Source organism: Leucoraja erinacea, chromosome 27 (assembly GCF_028641065.1).
Source record: "Leucoraja erinacea ecotype New England chromosome 27, Leri_hhj_1, whole genome shotgun sequence".
Classification (NCBI taxonomy): Eukaryota; Metazoa; Chordata; class Chondrichthyes; order Rajiformes; family Rajidae; genus Leucoraja; species Leucoraja erinaceus.
In genome coordinates this window covers 16,409,345-16,427,541 of record NC_073403.1, presented here as the reverse complement: position 1 = coordinate 16,427,541, position 18,197 = coordinate 16,409,345, and the positions used below count along the sequence as shown (strand labels likewise).

Below are 18,197 nucleotides of genomic sequence, written 5' to 3'. Positions count from 1 at the left end.
CCACAATGGATAAGATTGGCAGGTTGTTTGCATGTGTATAACTGACTCTAACGGCTTGGCGTGAATGCAAATTGATCTTGCTACTTTTCTGATTACAGCAATTGATTGAAGCTTTTACAAAAAAAATGGGGGCTGAATTTCTAAGTAACTTTTCACCCAGTACAACCCATGTCATCATGAAAACAGGTGGAGTATTATTTTATCTTGTATTTTTTTCAATAATTTTGCATTCAAGAAAGAAGAGGAGCTTAAAATTAGAGCTCTGAAATGACCCAGTTTCCCTGCTTGACTTCCAGTGTTTTTGCTGCTCGGGAGCTTCATCCACTCTAGTAACCGACTCCCCCTACATCCAGATTCCTGCCCCTTCAAATGAAACAAAAATGCTGAGCGTTTTTCCTGTTATACTCACATGGTTCTAAATAATAATATGAATGTAGATGAGAAGATTTTTTTTAAGCTGCAACTTTAAAAAAATATATATATAATTTGTTAAAATATTTGTTTTTTTTTCCAAGGTTCACATCGCAATTGTAGTGATTTTCAATTGTAGTAAAAACCCACGAATTTTGTTTAAGTTCCGGTTATTCTAGGGGTACCAATGTATTGCAGATTTGCACGTGAAGGCATTGAAAAGCAACTTAGCTGCAGATAGTTTTGTGCAATTTAAAAACGCAGCAACCGTGATCCATTCTCCTCCATTCCCTGCATATTCATGTGGAGGAATATAGATCACACGCAGGCAGAGAAGATTAGTTTAACTTAACATCACATTCGGCACAGAGGGCTTGTTCCTGTGCTGCACGGTTCGGTGTTCTGCTTAAGGATTCCAGCACAGGACACGTTGAGCTAGTTAGTAAAGTACAATACTGTAAATAATGGAGATCTATAATCTATAAAGCATTAAGTTCCTCTCGGCAGCTCCTCCATTCATTTAAATTATGGCTGATCTTAGGCTTGAACTTCATTTTCCTACTCTTTTTATTCCCGATTAGACTTGATATAATGTCTAAGGTGAATGGGGAAGAAATCTTGAATATACATATGTATTGAAAATCCTGTAATTTTTTAAAAGGTTTACATTTTTGCCAAAGCTGCATTGGTGTATTAGTGCAATCTTTAATGTCTCATTGTTATTTCAGATGCGGATTTTGTTTGTGAAAGGACATTGAAGTACTTCATGGGAATAGCAGGGAGGCGATGGGTTGTCAGTTATCAGTGTAAGTACAGTGTCCCAAATCATGGTGTTGTGGTGCGTGGGTCTCAAAAAGGAAGAGAGGAGTCAAGTATTTTGAGAGGCACCTTTAATTATGTTCCTCCCGGTTGTAGGGAGGTCCAAACGAGAGAGAGATGGCACCCAAACTCCTGCCTTTAAACCCTCTGGTTAAGGGCCGCCTCCGGACTGAACCACTCCCGTGCCGAGGGGTTTGACAGCTATGATGGCGCGACCCTAGTGAGCCGCCACAGGACCGCCCCCCCAGAACCCGAGGCACGAAACGCACCAGTGGGCGCATGACCCGGCCGGCCCGCGTGCGGAAGTGAGCAGATCGTGGGGCTGGTGGAGGCATAGGTGGATGGACAGGTCGAGGGAATGGTCGAGGGACCGGCGGGAGGACAGGTGGAGTGACAGGCGGAGGGAGCCGTGAAGGGGGGCGCCCTCGAGGTCCCACGATCAATGTCCAGGTGCGCCGGCTTCAACCGGTCAATCGACACGGCCTCCGGCTGGCCCCCCATGTCCAGCACAAGTCGTCTGCCCATGTTCCAGCACCCGGAACGGGCCCTCATATGGCCTCTGGAGTGGTGTCCGGTGGGCATCACGGAGCAGGAAAACGTATGGGCAGACCCTGAGGGCTGATGGCACATGTGGGCAAAATGTCCCATGGCGGTTTAGGGTGGATGAGGGCGTTCCCTGCTGCCCCAGCGCCGACGGCACGAACTCCCCGGGCACCGTGAGTGGCGACCCGTACACGAGCTCCGCCGATGATGAAGCCAAGTCCTCTTTAGAAGCAGTCCGAATGCCTGGTTAAGGGCCGCCTCTGGACTGAACCACTCCCGTGCCAAGGGGTTCGACAGCTATGATGGCGCAACCCTTGGGAGCCGCTACAGTGTTGGAAATTGATTTATCAACAAAAATAAGATGGTGACCAATCTTGGGGAGAAAAAAAACTGCTTATTGAGTAACTCTTGAGTAATGAAGAACCTTGAGAAGGGAATGCACATACGAAAGATAGAACTTGCATGTCCTTCATGCATCGTTAATAAAGGGCTCCATTGTATATGGAAAAAAATGCTTATAAAGTAGCACAAGAAAGATGCTCACCTACTTTGTTGGCTTTTCTTTTGGTTAAAGGGTGCTGTTGTAGCAAGTATTGCACTATATTCCTTGTGCTCATCTGAAAGGGTCTCTGTTTACACCTTCCACCTGAAACGTGGACACTTCCTTTGTCACCTGACAGTACAGCCCTTCTGCAGAGTTGTACTAGATAAGAACTCTCTTCTCCAGAACATTGCTAAAGTTTTTGGTCTAAATTTAAGATGCTGATTGAAGATTAGCGTCACCGATGAGCTTTGGAAAACCATAAATGGCTCTAAAATTAAACACTAATTATTATTATTAAACACCTGGTGTTGCTGAGACTGATATTGTATTAAACTTGGAAAATAATTGTATTAATTTATTTTCAGGGATCATTGAGTGTTTTAGAGAGGGCTCAATAGTTGATGAGGTAAGATCTTTTTTAAAGTCTGCTTCGTTATCAATTTGGAATGAACGTGTTAATTATTACACATGGGTAATTATTTGAATGTTACGGTTTAAGTAGGTGCTGAAGTTCCCCATCCTTGAACTGGGCCATTTCAAAGGGAATTATAAGTTGGATGCATTGGTTTTGTTTACAAGGCCAGACTGTATGAATATGGTAGACTTCCTTCCCTGAAGGAAATTGGTAAACTGGACATTTTTGAACTGTCCATTGTTTTACGCACCCTTCTACTCTTTGCTGCTTCAACCAGATTTATTTAATCCCAAACTACCATGGTGGAGTTCACACTGTCTCATGATCAGTAATTTAGGCTTCTGTATATTATTCCCAAAACTTAAATAGAATACCCTGACCAAAATATTAATTTCCTGCAAATGAGTTATATCTAAAAAATTTAAAGTGCACCTAAATTTAGATTTAGGGTTATATTAAGTTTTTTAAAATTATTGATGAAAAAATGTAATTCAACCTAGAACCTACAAGGCCGGATTGAATTATGGATCAAAACTGCCTCTATATTGCTGTCATGTATCCAAACGCCCTTTTTTAAATTTGTGGAAAAGCCATCACAGTAAAATGCAGAGCTGGATATAATTTTCTAAACTACAAAACCTGGATATTAACTTTGGTGCTCTTTTATGTCTCATACATATTTTAAAGTTGAAATGGTTGGAGATGTATAGCACTTGAAATGGGGCATTGAACAGAAAAATCTGCAACCTGCAATTTTTCTTAATATTTTCAGCTCGAGTTTGAGGTGCGAGGAGATGTAATCAATGGAAGAAACCACAACGGCCCAAGAAAAGCAAGAAAAACAGCTGATGCAGAAGTAAGAACACTGACTTGTAATGTCATGTGCTCATTTTTCCTTATTTTGTCTTTCTTCTTTCAAGAGAACATATTTTTATAATGGGCAAGTATTTACTTTCCAGTTTGAAATACTTGAGTTCCCAGGATAACTTGTCTCTGATGACCTTTTGTCAATTGACTATTTTAATTTCTTCTTACAAAATAGCTGAGCAACTAATTGGCATCTGGAATAATATAAACTGTCCTGCTTTTATTTCTGTGAAATGTGTGTACAGGAAATTGTAGTTTAGTTGCCAACTCTTAAGAGAATTGCAAGAAGCTCAAGAAGAAATCCCTGCTAAACTGATGGCCTTGGATATGTGGCCTACAGAAGATCATCTCCAATATAATCTTAAACAAGTCACTTATGTGGCTTAATCAGTGGCAAAACAATTGTTGTTGCGATCTGCTTGCTAAAGCTCCCTAAAGACTTGTATTAATGATAACAATTTTAATGCAATTTACGCTTGAGGCTATAAAATGGATTGCTAAGTTATTAGCAAATAACTGGAGAATTTTATTGCGGTTTCTTGATTAAATCGTGAGTTGGTAACACTTTTATTGCAGGTCTATCCCACAATTACTGGATTATTACTATTACATTGTCTCTTTAGAACAGACTCTGTAATAAAATGTTAACAAAATAGATTGGATTGAGAAGAATATATTTATCCCATTTATTACCAATGGAGATAATTAAATATTTTGGTTTTGTTTCCTCTTATTGACGAATCAGCAGTCTGTTTTCTCTAAAGTCAGATGAGCAAATCCTAGTTTACTATGTTAAGAAAATGTTGGTTTTATGCACTCCTTTATCACCAAGACTTATTGCTGCCTCTACCACATTGTACATCACGATCAATTCTGAACTTCCCATCCATGATTTTCGTTACTTCTAATCTCAATTATCCATCGTCCTCTCACTCTTCATAAACGTTTGTTAAATCTGTATGGTCTCTGAATATCCCGGGCGTCCATTACCCATTTTCTTTCTTGGATCCCCACTTGCTGAATGAAAACAATTTAAAATTCAGGGACTGCCCAACACAAATTCTGGAAAAACATCTCTTCAGCTGTGCACCACGCTTCTGCCTTTTGCCTGTCAACTCCTATGTGCTACTGTATTAAGAACCAGCTCCACCAATCTGTTCCCTGACTTTCTTTTCATAGATCATTGCGTCCATTCACATGGAAATTTCTGTTTGTCCAATCAATCTTGATATTCCAATGTAGCTTTGTGTGATATAATGTCAAGTGAAAAGGCTTTGCACGAGTTATATTTCCATTGATATTAAAATATTGTTGGTTTTCATAAGTTGTCACCTTTTTACTAACATTTGTTTTTAATTATTTCTCAGCTGCTGTTAAGCCAGTATGAGATTTGCTGCTATGGTTCATTCACTGGGATGAGCAGAGGTAAGAGTTTTCGATTACCAATCAAACTTGTGAGTAATGGGGGCAAAAACCATTTAAAGCCAAAGTTTGGATCCAAGCAAGTTTGGTAGATTGCTCTCGTTCCCAAGAAAGATAACTAAATCATCAGATTTCGAGACTACATCATGTATATAAAATCCAGTTCTTTTGCACAAGTTAACTATAAATTAGTATTTCACTCATGGTATAGTAAATATGGACAATGAATGTTGGTTCTGGCAGGTGTTCTTTGGGATGATGAATATGTATTTGATCAATGCAGCAAGACTGGGTTTTTGAGTCTCATCGCATTGTGGCTGTTGCCACAGAAATAAATTGCTGGAGCAGTTTGCTGCTTTTCTGGTTCAGGATAACTAATACATAAATGAACAGAAGAATTAGGAGCAGGAGTCAGCCATCTGGTCCCCCGAGCCTGCTCTGCCATTCATCAAGGTCAGGGCTAATCTCCTACCTTAACTTCATTCCCTTAATATCCAGAAATCTATTGATTTTCCCTTTTGAATGAACTTGGACAGAGCCTTCTCAGTGGGAGAAAAAAAATCCAACGATTCATCAACCTGTGATTAGAAAAAATGTCTCGTTGTCTGAGACCTTAACACTCTTTCTCTCCCCCGCCCCCCTTTTTGTGAGTTTCTACTGTTTTATGCACTGAAGTAAATGACCTTGCATTTTTCCACACATAGTGAGTAAAGTTGGTCATGTATTTACTATAGCCAGATTTATAATCCAGAGAGGAACTTGATCGGTGGGGGGAATGATGAGACAATGTTTCGGGTGGGGATACTATTTCAAACGGATTAAACATTATCTGTCCCTTCCCTCCGTGGATGCTGCCTGAGTTCCTCCAGCACTTTGGGTTTTTTTTTTGGTCAAGATTCCAACACTTGCAGTCTCTTCTGTCTTAAGTAATCCAGAAAAGTAAACCAGGGGAGTGGGGGGTGGGGGGATAGAACAATAAAGGAATTGAAAAGCATTTGGTTAGCTGCATGTCTGATTTTTGTCCATGGTCATAGAGCCCTTGGATTTATTCAGCATACTGCAGTGTGCGGGACACTGGCTTATGCTTATATTTACCCTCTATGTTTCTGATCTGCATTGTTCAATTGTGCAGAACCACCAAACACTTCATGTTGAGGGGTGAAGGAAGGTGAAACTTAGTGCTTTCTATACTGCACAGCCCATTGCAGAATTCATAGCAGCTGCTTCACACCTTGGCTGAGATGTGGAGGCACGTCATCTTTCCACCTTTTGGGTTCAAATATGGTGCTGAATGCAGAAGAAAACCTGGCAATGTCAGTGGCGAAGAGAAAATAAGATGCACTTTTTCATTTTGTAAACATTTTAGACATGAGTACCTTCCCACTTGTTCACTTTCATCTACTGTATTAAACCACATTCCTGATAGCCAAAAGCAGTTTAAAAATAAATCAAAGTAGTTGTGCATCTGGCCTTATCGTCACTAAATTCCAACTGCAACCATGGCAACTACAATTGCCTTTAAGCACTCTGGAATGTCACTGTAAAATAAATTCACTAGTGCTGCAGAGCTGACCCAAACAAAATCATTTCCACAGCCAACAATTTACTTTTCTCCTTGCTTTCGAAGTGAAATGAAATCAACAAATCACCCACTAACACGGAACCCTGGCAAGATTCTCCTGCTTTCAAATAGCACAAATTCCACGATGATGCCTGTGCCACTATTTTTTGTTACAGAAACAGCCAAAACGTGAAATAGAAATGTTTATATATAATAGGTACAGGACTTGTCCTGTAAATGAAGCATCACATGTAATGTCATGAAGGAATCTGTCTTTGCTGAGGAAATCTTGGCATTCATCACATGGCATGGGTGGGCCAACCTACCCAACTGATGTGCAATAGTACTTATGCTCCCTTTGAGCTTGTTTAGTGAATCAGAGGGGAAAACGGTTAAAACTTTGTGGCTACTTCTGTTGTCTTTGGGAGAGTCTCGGCAGCTGGTTTGCATGCTGTCAAATCTGGCACAAAGGAACTAACCAATACATAGTTTTTGATTTTGTTTTTGTTCATTGGTTGAGGAATAAACACTAAAGAATGACAACTAGTGACACAAAGGCATTTGACGTATCCATGTTTGCCAAAAAAATGCTACCAAACAATTTTATTTTTTAAGACATGGTCTAGAACCCCAGGCCATGTCTCTTCAGGTACATATCCAAGTAATTTCTAAACATGGCAAGATTTTCCCCCACTCCCATAGGCCAGAAGATCCAGGAGCTCAAAGGCATGCACCACCAAACTCGGGAACAGCAACTTGTCCTCTGTCATCAAACTTTTTGGCGGCCCTTCCATAAGCTAGGATTTGCCTCGACCCCACTGTGGCATTGGACTTTGTCTCTGGAACTGGTGCGCTAAATACGAAGAACTATATTCTGCACTCTGTTTCTTTCGCTTTGCCCTATTATTGTACTTTAGTTTGGCTTGATTGTATTATCTGATTTGATTGGATAGCATGCAGATATATCCAAGCCTTTACCTGTACCTCAGTGGGTATACATGACAATAATGACAGTATGTTCCAGGGGTCTTGATATTCTTTCCTTATCCCCCTTTTGATTCTTCCCGCAATTACTTTAAAATCGTGTCCCCTAATTTCTGACCGCTCTACTAAGGTCAGAAATGTTGCCTTCTTTAATCTACCTAGGCATGTCATTTTATACACCCCATACCCTTGGTCTCAATAGACAATATTCAATAGATAATAGACAATAGGTGCAAGAGTAGGCCATTCGGCCCTTTGAGCCAGCACCGCCATTCAATATGATCATGGATGATCATCCCCAATCAGTACCCCATTCCTGCCTTCTCCCCATATCTCCTGACTCCGCTATTTTTAAGAGCCCTATATAGCTCTCTCTTGAAAGCATCCAGAGAACCTGCCTCCACCGCCCTCTGAGCAGAGACGTCTCCACTGTTCAAGAGAAAACAAGTCCACTCTATTCAACCTTTTGCCTTGGCTGCAGTTCTAAATATCTTATTTATTCCAGAATATTCTGAACTCCTTCCAATGCCTGATACAGAAAGGATTTGCTCAATTTCCCCAATAACTATCCAGATATTATGGCCTCAGTGGAAATTAAATGTTTATTTGCTAAAGTCGTGGGAATCAATGCGCTTAATAGAACATAACATAGCACAGCACAGGACCAGGCCCTTCACCCCACAAAGCCATGCCGACCAATACCAGGCTAAACTAATTTAATTTTCTGTTTTCTTCTAAGTATCTGATTGCTGAACATGACTAAGTGTAAGGGGCAACACGGTGGCACAGCTGTGGAGTTGCTGCCTTGTACTGCCAGAGACCTGGGTTCGATCCTGACTACGAGTTAATTGGGTTTGGTAAAAATTGTAAATTTTCACTAGTGTGTTGGATAGTGCCAGTGCACGAGGATCACTGGTCAGCGCAGACTCGGTGGGTCCGAAAGGCTTATTTCCACGTTGTATCTCTAAACTAAACTACACCTAGTCCAAACTTTTTATTAACTTCAACTTGACAGCAAGATGACTTTCCTGAATTTCTGATTTATTACACAGCACCTCCTCCACTCCACCAGCATGTATTATAGGTGCACCATTCAAGCCACACTATGCTTTCATATTATATAAGCTTTCTGATATATCCTCCAATAGCAGCTCCATCGTTAAATATTCTGATCTGCTAGTCAGCTCGGCTTATCTTAACTTTTCATCTTGTCCCACGAATATTGAACAGATTTGACAAAGAGAAAGCATTGCTACTGTTTAAGAAGGAACTGCAGATGCTGGAAAATCAAAGGTACACAAAAATGCTGGAGAAACTCAGCGGGTGCAGCAGCATCTATGGAGCGAAGGAGATGGGCAACGTTTCAAGAAGAAAGGAAAAGGAGGAGGAGGAGCCCGAGGGCTGAGGTAGGAAGGGGAGGAGCCAGCAAGGGTTTATCAGAATTGTGAGAAATCAATGTTCATGCCACCAGGATGCAGACTCCCCAAGCGGAATACGAGGTGCTGTTCCTCCAATTCAACCTGACCCCCCGGTGGCTCAGCACTTCAACTCCCCCTCCCATTCCGTATCCGACCTCTCTGTCCTGGGTCTCCTCCACGGCCAGAGTGAGCAATATCGGAAATTGGAGGAACAGCACCTCATATTCCGCTTGGGGAGAGTCTGCATCCTGGTGGCATGAACATTGATTTCTCACAATTCTGCTAACCCTTGCTGTCTCCTCCCCTTCCTACCTCGGCCCTCTGGCTCCTCCTCCTCCTTTTCCTTTCTTCTCCTCGCCCCCCTCACCCCCTATCAGTCTGAAGAAGGGTTTCGGCCCAAAACGTTGCCCATCTCCTTCGCTCCATAGATGCTGCTGCACCCGCTGAGTTTCTCCAGCATTTTTGTGTACCAAGCATTGATAGTGATGGATATTCTTGTCAGTGAAACAATGCAAACAAAGTTTAATTTGCAAATTCCGGCACAGTCTACGTTGCTTTTGCACAAAAGAGTGGAGGCTTGTTAGCATACTTTGTGTGTTATTAAGTTACATCTTTCTTTAAATGAGTTCTGAAAGTTTCTATAAAATCTTAATAGAATGCTAATGCAATATTATCAATGCAAGGACTTTCTTCAATCATCATCTTATAAATATCAATTTAATGCATGTTTTCTTTAGCTGTTTTTTGGAGACCTTGCTAGAAAATAAAAATAATATGTATGAAGGTTTTCTCCATCAATTTCATTACACTCTTACAGATTTTTATAAAGAGCAATCGTAAACAAAAGGGTATTAAGTTTAATAGATATGTTTAAGAAGGAACTGCAGATGTAGGTTTAAACTGAAGATAGACACAAAGCTGGAGTAACTTAGGCAGCATGAATGGGTGACGTTTCCTGGGTATATTTCCTGGGGAGAATGATTTTTTTTCATATTAGCTCCCTCCCAAAGTAGGTATAGCGATCTCAATAGTGATCAATAGGAAGTTTGCAATGTTTTCACTGTATTTAAGTGGGCTCTGTGTTCATTGGCAAAGTATATGGTTGATCTTCCATCGTGAGCTTTGGAATATCTGAATTTTGTTCGATGGCTGGGGTACATGCCACGATTAGAGGTTATGGCCCCTTGCTTAACCTGTTGAAATTTCAAATGCTTGCAAAGGTAGACCTTATGGGTGTTTCTCTTATTTATCTTCCATGTCTTGGATATTTTCTTCCCACATGTATGCACACGGGAACATATCATTTTGTATGGAGATTACGCACGTGGGTGTTGAGCTGAGGCTGTTTAGGTGCCTTCTCAAATATATGTACGAGTGAATGTAGAATTAAAGATTCATTGACACATGGGATGCAATTCCCCCCCTGTTAACTACAGATGGCTATCCAACTTTTGTATTGTACCACCGCTTTTAATATAGCTTTGATGTAGTTTTATATTGTTTTAGCTTTTTAAGTTTATTTTCCTGATTTAAAATCCTACTCTTAAACAAATAGGGTAGAAATTTTATTTATTAATGCAAAATATTGTAAGAGATATATTGGTCTCCTGGAGCCCCGCTTCTGGAGTAAAATGTAAGCATTGAAAGTCGATGCGGATATGTTGGTGTGTTCCACATTTACAAGCACAGATGTAAGATGTGCTTACATTTTGGCACTCCTCACAATCTCGCTGTTCAGAAAAGATGCAGACTTTTTTTCCCCCAGCCTAATGGGCAGTTTCACATTTTGCAACATTATAATCCATTTGCCAGATTTCAACCACCCGTTGGTCTCTGTGGCTTCTATGTCTGAACAGCTCATTCCATGTATTCCGGAAGTCCTGTGTGAGACCATTTGAAGGATGAAGTCCTTAAAACAATAAGCAGCTAGGTATTTGAAAAAATATTGGTTAAATGAAAAAAATAGGTTAAATGAAAGCAAGGGCACAGCTGTAATAATCTGCGAAATCACCTTCACTCCTTCACTTGCTGTTATTTTTGAATTATTATGAATGTATAAATATTCTCTTTTTCTGTGAAAATTAAGGTTAATTTTCCGTTTTTGTACCCCCTGAGCAAAGTCTTTAACATGGTCAGTAAGATATCCATCTTTCCCTTTAAAATGAATAAAAGGGAAATAAGTGTGTGTTCACACAATTTCAAGAATGCCGTCCAATGGGAGAGATAATCTATAAGAAAACTACAAGCAGGCAGTGAAGAAAGCTAATGGAATGTTGGCCTTCATAACAAGAGGATTTCAGTATAGGAGTAAAGAGGTTCTTCTGCAGTTGTATAGGGCTCTGGTGAGACCACATCTGGAGTATTGTGTAGAGTTTTGGTCTCCTGATTTGTCATATGAGGAAAGATTGAAAAGACTAGGCTTATATTCTTCACTGGAGTTTGGAAGGATGAGGGGGTGACCTTATAGAAACATATAAAATTATAAAAGGACTGGACAAGCTAGATGCAGGAAAAATGTTCCCAATGTTGGGTGAGTCCAGAACCAGGGGCCACAGTCTTAGAATAAAGGGGAGGTCATTTAAGACTGAGGTGAGAAAAAAACATTTTCACCCAGAGAGTTGTGAATTTATGGAATTCCCTGCCACAGAGGGCAGTGGAGGTCAAGTCACTGGATGGACTTCAGAGAGTGTTAGATAGAGCTCTAGGGGCTAGTGGGGAGATGGGGAGAAGGCAAGCACGGGTTATTGATAGGGGATGATCAGCCATGATCACGATGAATGGTGGTGCTGGCTCGAAGGGCCAAATGGCCTGCTCCTGCACCTATTTTCTATGTTTCTAAAACATATATGTGGTAATTTTATACATTGCAATTCAAGCCAGATATTTTCCACTGGGAAATTAGACAATATTTTGTTTGCAAGTAAACCAAGCGTAGTTGTGTTCCAGTATGTGGGGATGAATAGCATTGTCCAATGCCTGTATAAAACTGCGTACTCCTTGCATAAAATTTATTCCACAATACTTTTGTGGATAGCTGAGGTTGGGAATCGAACAACTTAATTTTGAATTGAATTGTGCTGCATGTTAAAATTTGGTTTTGATTAAAGTATTAAGCGGTGGATAATACTTTATTTTACAGATCAGTTGGAATGGATGATAGAACTCTGTGGTGCCTCAATAGTTAAGGAACCTTGTTTATTCACCTATAGTCCTGTAAGTATTAGAAATTGCTTCACTCCAAAAGACTTATAAAGTTAAGACGGAAGAAACTGCAGATGTTGGAATCTTGAGCAAAACTGTGTTGAATAAATTCACCAGGTCGAACAATATTTGTGGAAGGAATGGACTGACGATGTTTCCTAAGAGGCATTTGAGTTTTTCATTTTCTCTTGTACATGTTGAACACATCACTAAATTCCGTCCCATCCAAGCCCTTGGCACAATGTGCAATCCACAAGTGCTGTCAAAGATGGATCTTGATGGGGCAAATCAGTGGCTTGGTACAAATTGACTTTGTATCTTGCCTGTATCCACAGATTGGTTGTGAATTCTGTATAATAAAACTCCAATAATCTTGCATCGTTGGGACTTTGGTAGTGGTCTGGTGGACTTTCCAGACGAGTGGATATTTCGTATTAATTCCCCGACAATTGGAACTTCTTTATGATGTCACACATTATGATACAGTTTTATAATATATTCATCATAGAACACAGTAATTCTCAGTGGAGATCAAGAAACTGCAGATTCTGGAATCTTGATCAAAACAAAGTGCTGGAAGAACTCGGCAGGTAAAGTAACATCTGTGGAGGGATTTGGCAGATGACGTTTCATGTCTGGTCCGTTCTTCAATCCCACCTGAAATGTCATCTGTCCATTCCTTCCGCAGATGTTGCCTGACAAGCTGAGTTCCTCTCGCACTTTGTTTATTGTGTTGTATTTAAGTTATTTTCTATTAATTTAAAATCATTACTCTTACAAATTGCTGAGAATGGTTTTGAGAATGACTTTTGTAACCATTGCATCAACTTCAACCCCATATGCATTCTTTCTGCTAGAATTGCACCGAAGTGGTGGTAGTGCAGCCTGATGCTAATCCGATTAACACCGACTATAGAGGTGAGTTTAGAGTTAACACTGAGCTTTTTATGGCACTGGTAGGCTTTTTGCATTGAACTATCAAAGTAAACTGTGTACAACCTTTAACCTTAAGATTTGTTTGATATCCATCAATTTGAAAACATCTGTTCCTCTTATTATTTGTAAATTGAGTCATAGTCATACAGCACAAAAACGAGCCATTCGGCCCAACTCGACCATGCCCGCCAAGATGCCCCATGTAAGATTGTCCCATTTGCCCGGTTTGTCCCATATCCCTCTAAACCTTTTCGATGCGTCTAAGATTGTCCTCATTTGCCCGGGTTTGTCCCCTATCCCTTTCCCTCTGTGCGGGAGATCTCCAACTCAAGTGTTTGGGACTCTGCAGTGTTTTTAAAGTACTTTGAGGCGAGATGCGGGCGACCAGCCGTTATGGTCGTGGCCAGCAGGACCCGTGAGTGGGTGGGGGGGGGGGGGGGGGGGGGGATGCGGATTTTATTAAAAATGTGTACATAAAGACGACAAAATTTAATCAGGAGTGGATACTTGGAATGAGAAGTGAAATCTCTACCGAAATTGAAAATATCTGGGTGTTTGTGGGTCTGGTGCTGGCGTAGCAGCGAATCAAAGGCTGGCACCCACAAGTCAGGCAGACACACACACACACACACACTTTTAATATTATGCTAGACCAAGTTTGGAAGCGATCTCTTGCGGAAGCATGCATGCATGTTTTACTATCTGCTGAACTAAAGTCTGTTATTGATGATTACTCTTCTGAAGATCAATGTTGATTTTGATTTAATGGTTGAAGATTGAATTCCTAATGCTTTAAACAAATTGACTTTGTTACAGCAATACAAAGACAGTACAATAGTATTGTGGTTTCCCGTGAATGGATTTTGGACAGTATTGCCTGCTATGAAAATCATCAATTAAAAGCTTATCTGATCTGCCTTCCAGACTGAGTCAGCACAATCTGGATCTTCTGAAGATGTATTTCTTATGATTTGATTTATATATAATGTAAATAGATTTATTTGTGTAGGTATAATGTAAATAACAGATTCAAGCACTGTTAAGAAAGCAAAATTCTGACAAATGCATAGCAAAAGGTTGCATTTTAAATATGATCTTTGGGTTTATTTTGCAAATGCGTAGTGATAAACACATAGAATAAAAACCTTATTCCGTGCTGAATGTTAAGTCATGAAGATAATTTGATTGTTTTAAAACAATTTATGATCGATGGCATGTGCGGAATGTAAGCCTCAATGGTTAGTGCACATTATATGTGATAAAATTCAGCCTAGGAAATGGAGGAAAATATTGTACAATTGCACAATAAATACTACACTCTATAAAGTCTGTAATCAATTGCATTGTTTTTTTTTATCAGGTACAGTTTCACTGACAAATAAGATTATTTTTAAATATTGTCTGTATCTTTGTTTTTGACCACAAACTCAATCTGTTATACTTCCCAGCTTTCTGTGATTTACACAGTAGCTGCAGAATTCTTTCATTCAAGAAACCTTGCAATGTCTGCCCATTTTGTGACTGTATTTTACCTCTGCTGTTCCCACCTCTGACATCCAGGCCAGGAGGAGGAAGGAATGGCCCTCACCGATGTTCCTGTCAGATTGTTAAAAACTGTTTATTTTCACCTTCTCTTGGAATCTGAATCTATCAACATTTTGTGTCCTTAATGCAGAATCTCATTCGGAATGCATAATTAGCTTTACCAAAATGATAGATTTAAGACTGCATCAAATTTAACACACAAGATTATTTGTTTCCCCCATTGCAGTTAAAATAGAAAATACTATTAATCATTTACAATATTCCTTCCCTGGTATACTGCAGTTATTACTGCATATTTCCATGCATTTCTTCCGATTTTTGTGAAACATTGTTATCTTCTCTCACCAATGGCTGTTGAGAGCCGATTTCTGCAGGAATTTGACATAATATGGTGGATGAACATCCATCCTTTACACAGGTGTGTGATGTAACAGTTCCTGTACACATCCTTGGAATAAATTTACTTGGCTCCACATGATTCTAATTTGATTAACAAACCAAATTTCACTATTCATTAAATATGCTGACTAAATTGTGTTCTATGATCTGATTTCTGTATTCCAAAATTTTAACTGCATAAATCTGCTCTAATTACCAATCAGTTATCTCTTGGGTCTTAAAAGAGCGATGACCTTGCGCCCTGAGATATCTTTTTTCATATCTCAGCGATTTCAAGTCGAGAGTTTGATATTGTGATAAGAGCCTAAATGAAAGGTTTAGACTCCCTATTCTGTAATTGAGATCACTTTGCAAAAGTTTGAATGAAATTCTAGTGTAATGAGTTCTTGTGCCACAGTGTATTCTCCAAAGGCATTTTGAGGGCATTAGTCACATTGTGAAAATCTGTACCCATTGTAATTAAACCAGTGACAAATTTGACAGAATTATAGAAAAAAAATCTTCATTAGACGACCACCTTGCTCTGTTTTTAAAATCCTGTCTAATGTCAGCTGAAATCTTCCATGGGAGGTTTTCATTTGAAAATTTCAGTGAATTGTTCTCGTTCCAAATTGTGCAATATGTGAGGGAAGGAAAACATATAAAGACTTTGCAGGATTTTTAAAGATACAGCAAGAGCAATATCAGAGGAACTGTTTACCAGAATGTGTTGCTGTCTTGAGAAGTGCCTGGGTTCTGAAGAACTCCTCTGAAATACGGCTAAATTGAGGAATGTTGATGTTCTTATCACAACATTCTTGTCTATGACACCAGTTGCTTTTTCAAATATAATGAGGGGAAAATAAGCTCATTGTACATGTTAAAGTTCTTTTGTACTGAGATGTAACATATACTTATAAACCTTTGTAAAATTTTATGCAATTGATGATTAAAACCAATTAATATCATTCTATCTGGGCAGCCTTTTATATATTCAATTCAGCCTAATTTGAATAGTGCAAAGCCGCACTTAGCAAAGTCTTTCAATTATATTTGTGATGCTAGCCGACTGCAATCAACTGCAGGTAAGTCATACAAGAAATTGAACTTCTTCTTGCATTCTGTAATATATGTATCCTGTGGGAAGGAAGCTGCCTGAAATTAATGAATGGGCAACAATATAATTAAAAATGAGGCTATTACCCTGGGTGCAAATGATTAAACTTTACATTTTCTTAAAAAAATAAAGCATACTTAATTGAACATGTGTGCATTCAGTAACAGTTGTACAGTAATGTTCTGATGCAAGGTCATTAACCTGAAACATTAAGAATCCTTTGTTCCTCACAAATATTCCCTAATCTGCTGATGAGCATTTCCATGATTTTCTGCATTTTAATTTGATTTCTAGAATCTACAATATTTTGCACGGGTAAAATAGTATCTTGCCGGTTAGTTTCACTGGCTCAGTTGTGGCGTATTCCATCTTAGTTTTCAGCAAAGGGTATGTTACTGATCTTGTTCTGATCTTAAACGTTGGATCACTCGGTAGTGTCTCAATCTTTCTCATAAGCAGCAGTGCGGCTGCGACTCGTCTGCAGTCTGTTTGTCCATCCCTTCTTTGTCATCGTTAATGTTAGATGTATGTAATAGTCTGTTTTAGTTGTGCACTAGACTAAGTGGGACCCGTTTGGTCCCAGTCACACGGGAGGCCTGGTCCCCCAAAGCAACCCATTCCCCAATCCAATATTCCACCATGCTGTGGGGGAGGGATGGGGATGGTGAGGGGGGGGGGTGTGTGTGGGGGAGTTGGGATGGTGAGGGGGAGGAATGGGGGGGGGTAAAGGGGGAAGTGGGGGTGGAGGGACTCTACTCAGCGGCTTCCCCGACTCCACTCTTGCGGCCTCAATCAGCGCGGCTCCCAGACTCAGCCCCGCCTCCGCCACTTTATTCACCTCGCCTTGGTGATTGACAGCGGGTGCCAGAAGGGGCATAACCTTCATGGTGACTGACAGGCAAGAAGACCAATCTGCTGATCTCACGATTTTTTTTAAAGCTTCATAAGTTTTGTAATATTCCACTTATCAGAACAAAACTTGGTGCGCATGGAGCAGAGGAGAACGGTGAGTAAGGTGGCGATTATAGGGTACCGTTTTTGTGCAAATTTAAAAACAATGCAAACCGGAAGAGGACAAGATGAGAGTTTTAGTAATAGTATAGATAGATTATGTGGGGTGAGTGGGGAACTTATCTCTTCAGCAGAGATGCAACTTCTTTTTTTCCTGTGTCGTATCTCCGTTCGCACTGCGGCCTAACATCGTGGAGCTGGGCGACCTCCAGCTGCGATTGACCTTGAAGGCTCCGGTCACAGAGCCTGTGGACTCGCGGAGCTAGCTGACTTTCACAGGCTGTGGTGGCGCTGCGATTGTGGCTGCAACTCCTTTCGGAGGCTTTGGCCGCAGACCCTGTGGTCTGTAACATCGGAATCTTGCGGGTCCCTGGTTGGCGACCGACTTTTCGGGAGCTCCAGCCACAGCCGCTTCGTCCACCCCATATTGCAAGCCTTTTGGATGGTCGTTGATTAATGTGTAATATATTTGATTATTAAACTGGAGTACTCTGTAATGGGAGATGAGGTAAATGTACTGGCATGGATTGAGTTCGAAAAATCGTATTTTCAGGTTAGGAGGCTGACAAAATGATGCCAGGATAAATACTGGCACCCTAGTGATTCACAATCAATAATGTGGGTGAGAATATGTAATATATCCAAGTTTGCCAATGATATGAAGCTAGGTGGCAGTGTGGGCTGTGAGAAGAATGCCAAAAGGCTTAGAGGGTATGGGCTGGCGGTTTAAATGGACAGTGGTGTGGCAGTTGAAAATAAATGAGATTTTTTTTTTTTAAACTTCCTTCAACTACTTAGTTGAAAAACAAAAGCAAACGTGTTTTCTTAAATGGTGAGGGAATTGGTGTTAAAGAGATCCGACTCCTTGTATATGACTCACTGAAAGTTAATGTTCAGTAAGAAGGCATGGTGTGGATACAAGGAACTGAAGATGATGGTTTACAATAAAAGCAGTGCTGGAGTAACTCTGGGTCAAGCTGCATCTCTGGAGAACATGGATAGTTGATGTTTTGGATTCGGACCCT

General features: G+C 40.3%; 1 protein-coding gene across 2 annotated transcripts in view; it reads left to right on the top strand.

Moving 5' to 3' along the window:
• LOC129710289 (breast cancer type 1 susceptibility protein homolog) overlaps positions 1-16,163 on the top strand; it is a 72,002-nt gene extending 55,839 nt beyond the window's left edge. For both annotated transcript variants that reach the window (XM_055657181.1, XM_055657180.1), the window contains exons 16-23: positions 99-186; positions 1,140-1,217; positions 2,683-2,723; positions 3,505-3,588; positions 4,967-5,024; positions 12,124-12,197; positions 13,043-13,103; positions 13,938-16,163. In XM_055657181.1, coding sequence (XP_055513156.1) covers positions 99-186; positions 1,140-1,217; positions 2,683-2,723; positions 3,505-3,588; positions 4,967-5,024; positions 12,124-12,197; positions 13,043-13,103; positions 13,938-14,050 — 597 coding nt within the window. In that variant the 3' untranslated portion in view covers positions 14,051-16,163. The remainder of the gene's footprint in view (positions 1-98; positions 187-1,139; positions 1,218-2,682; positions 2,724-3,504; positions 3,589-4,966; positions 5,025-12,123; positions 12,198-13,042; positions 13,104-13,937) is intronic.
• The last annotated feature ends 2,034 nt before the right edge of the window (positions 16,164-18,197 follow it).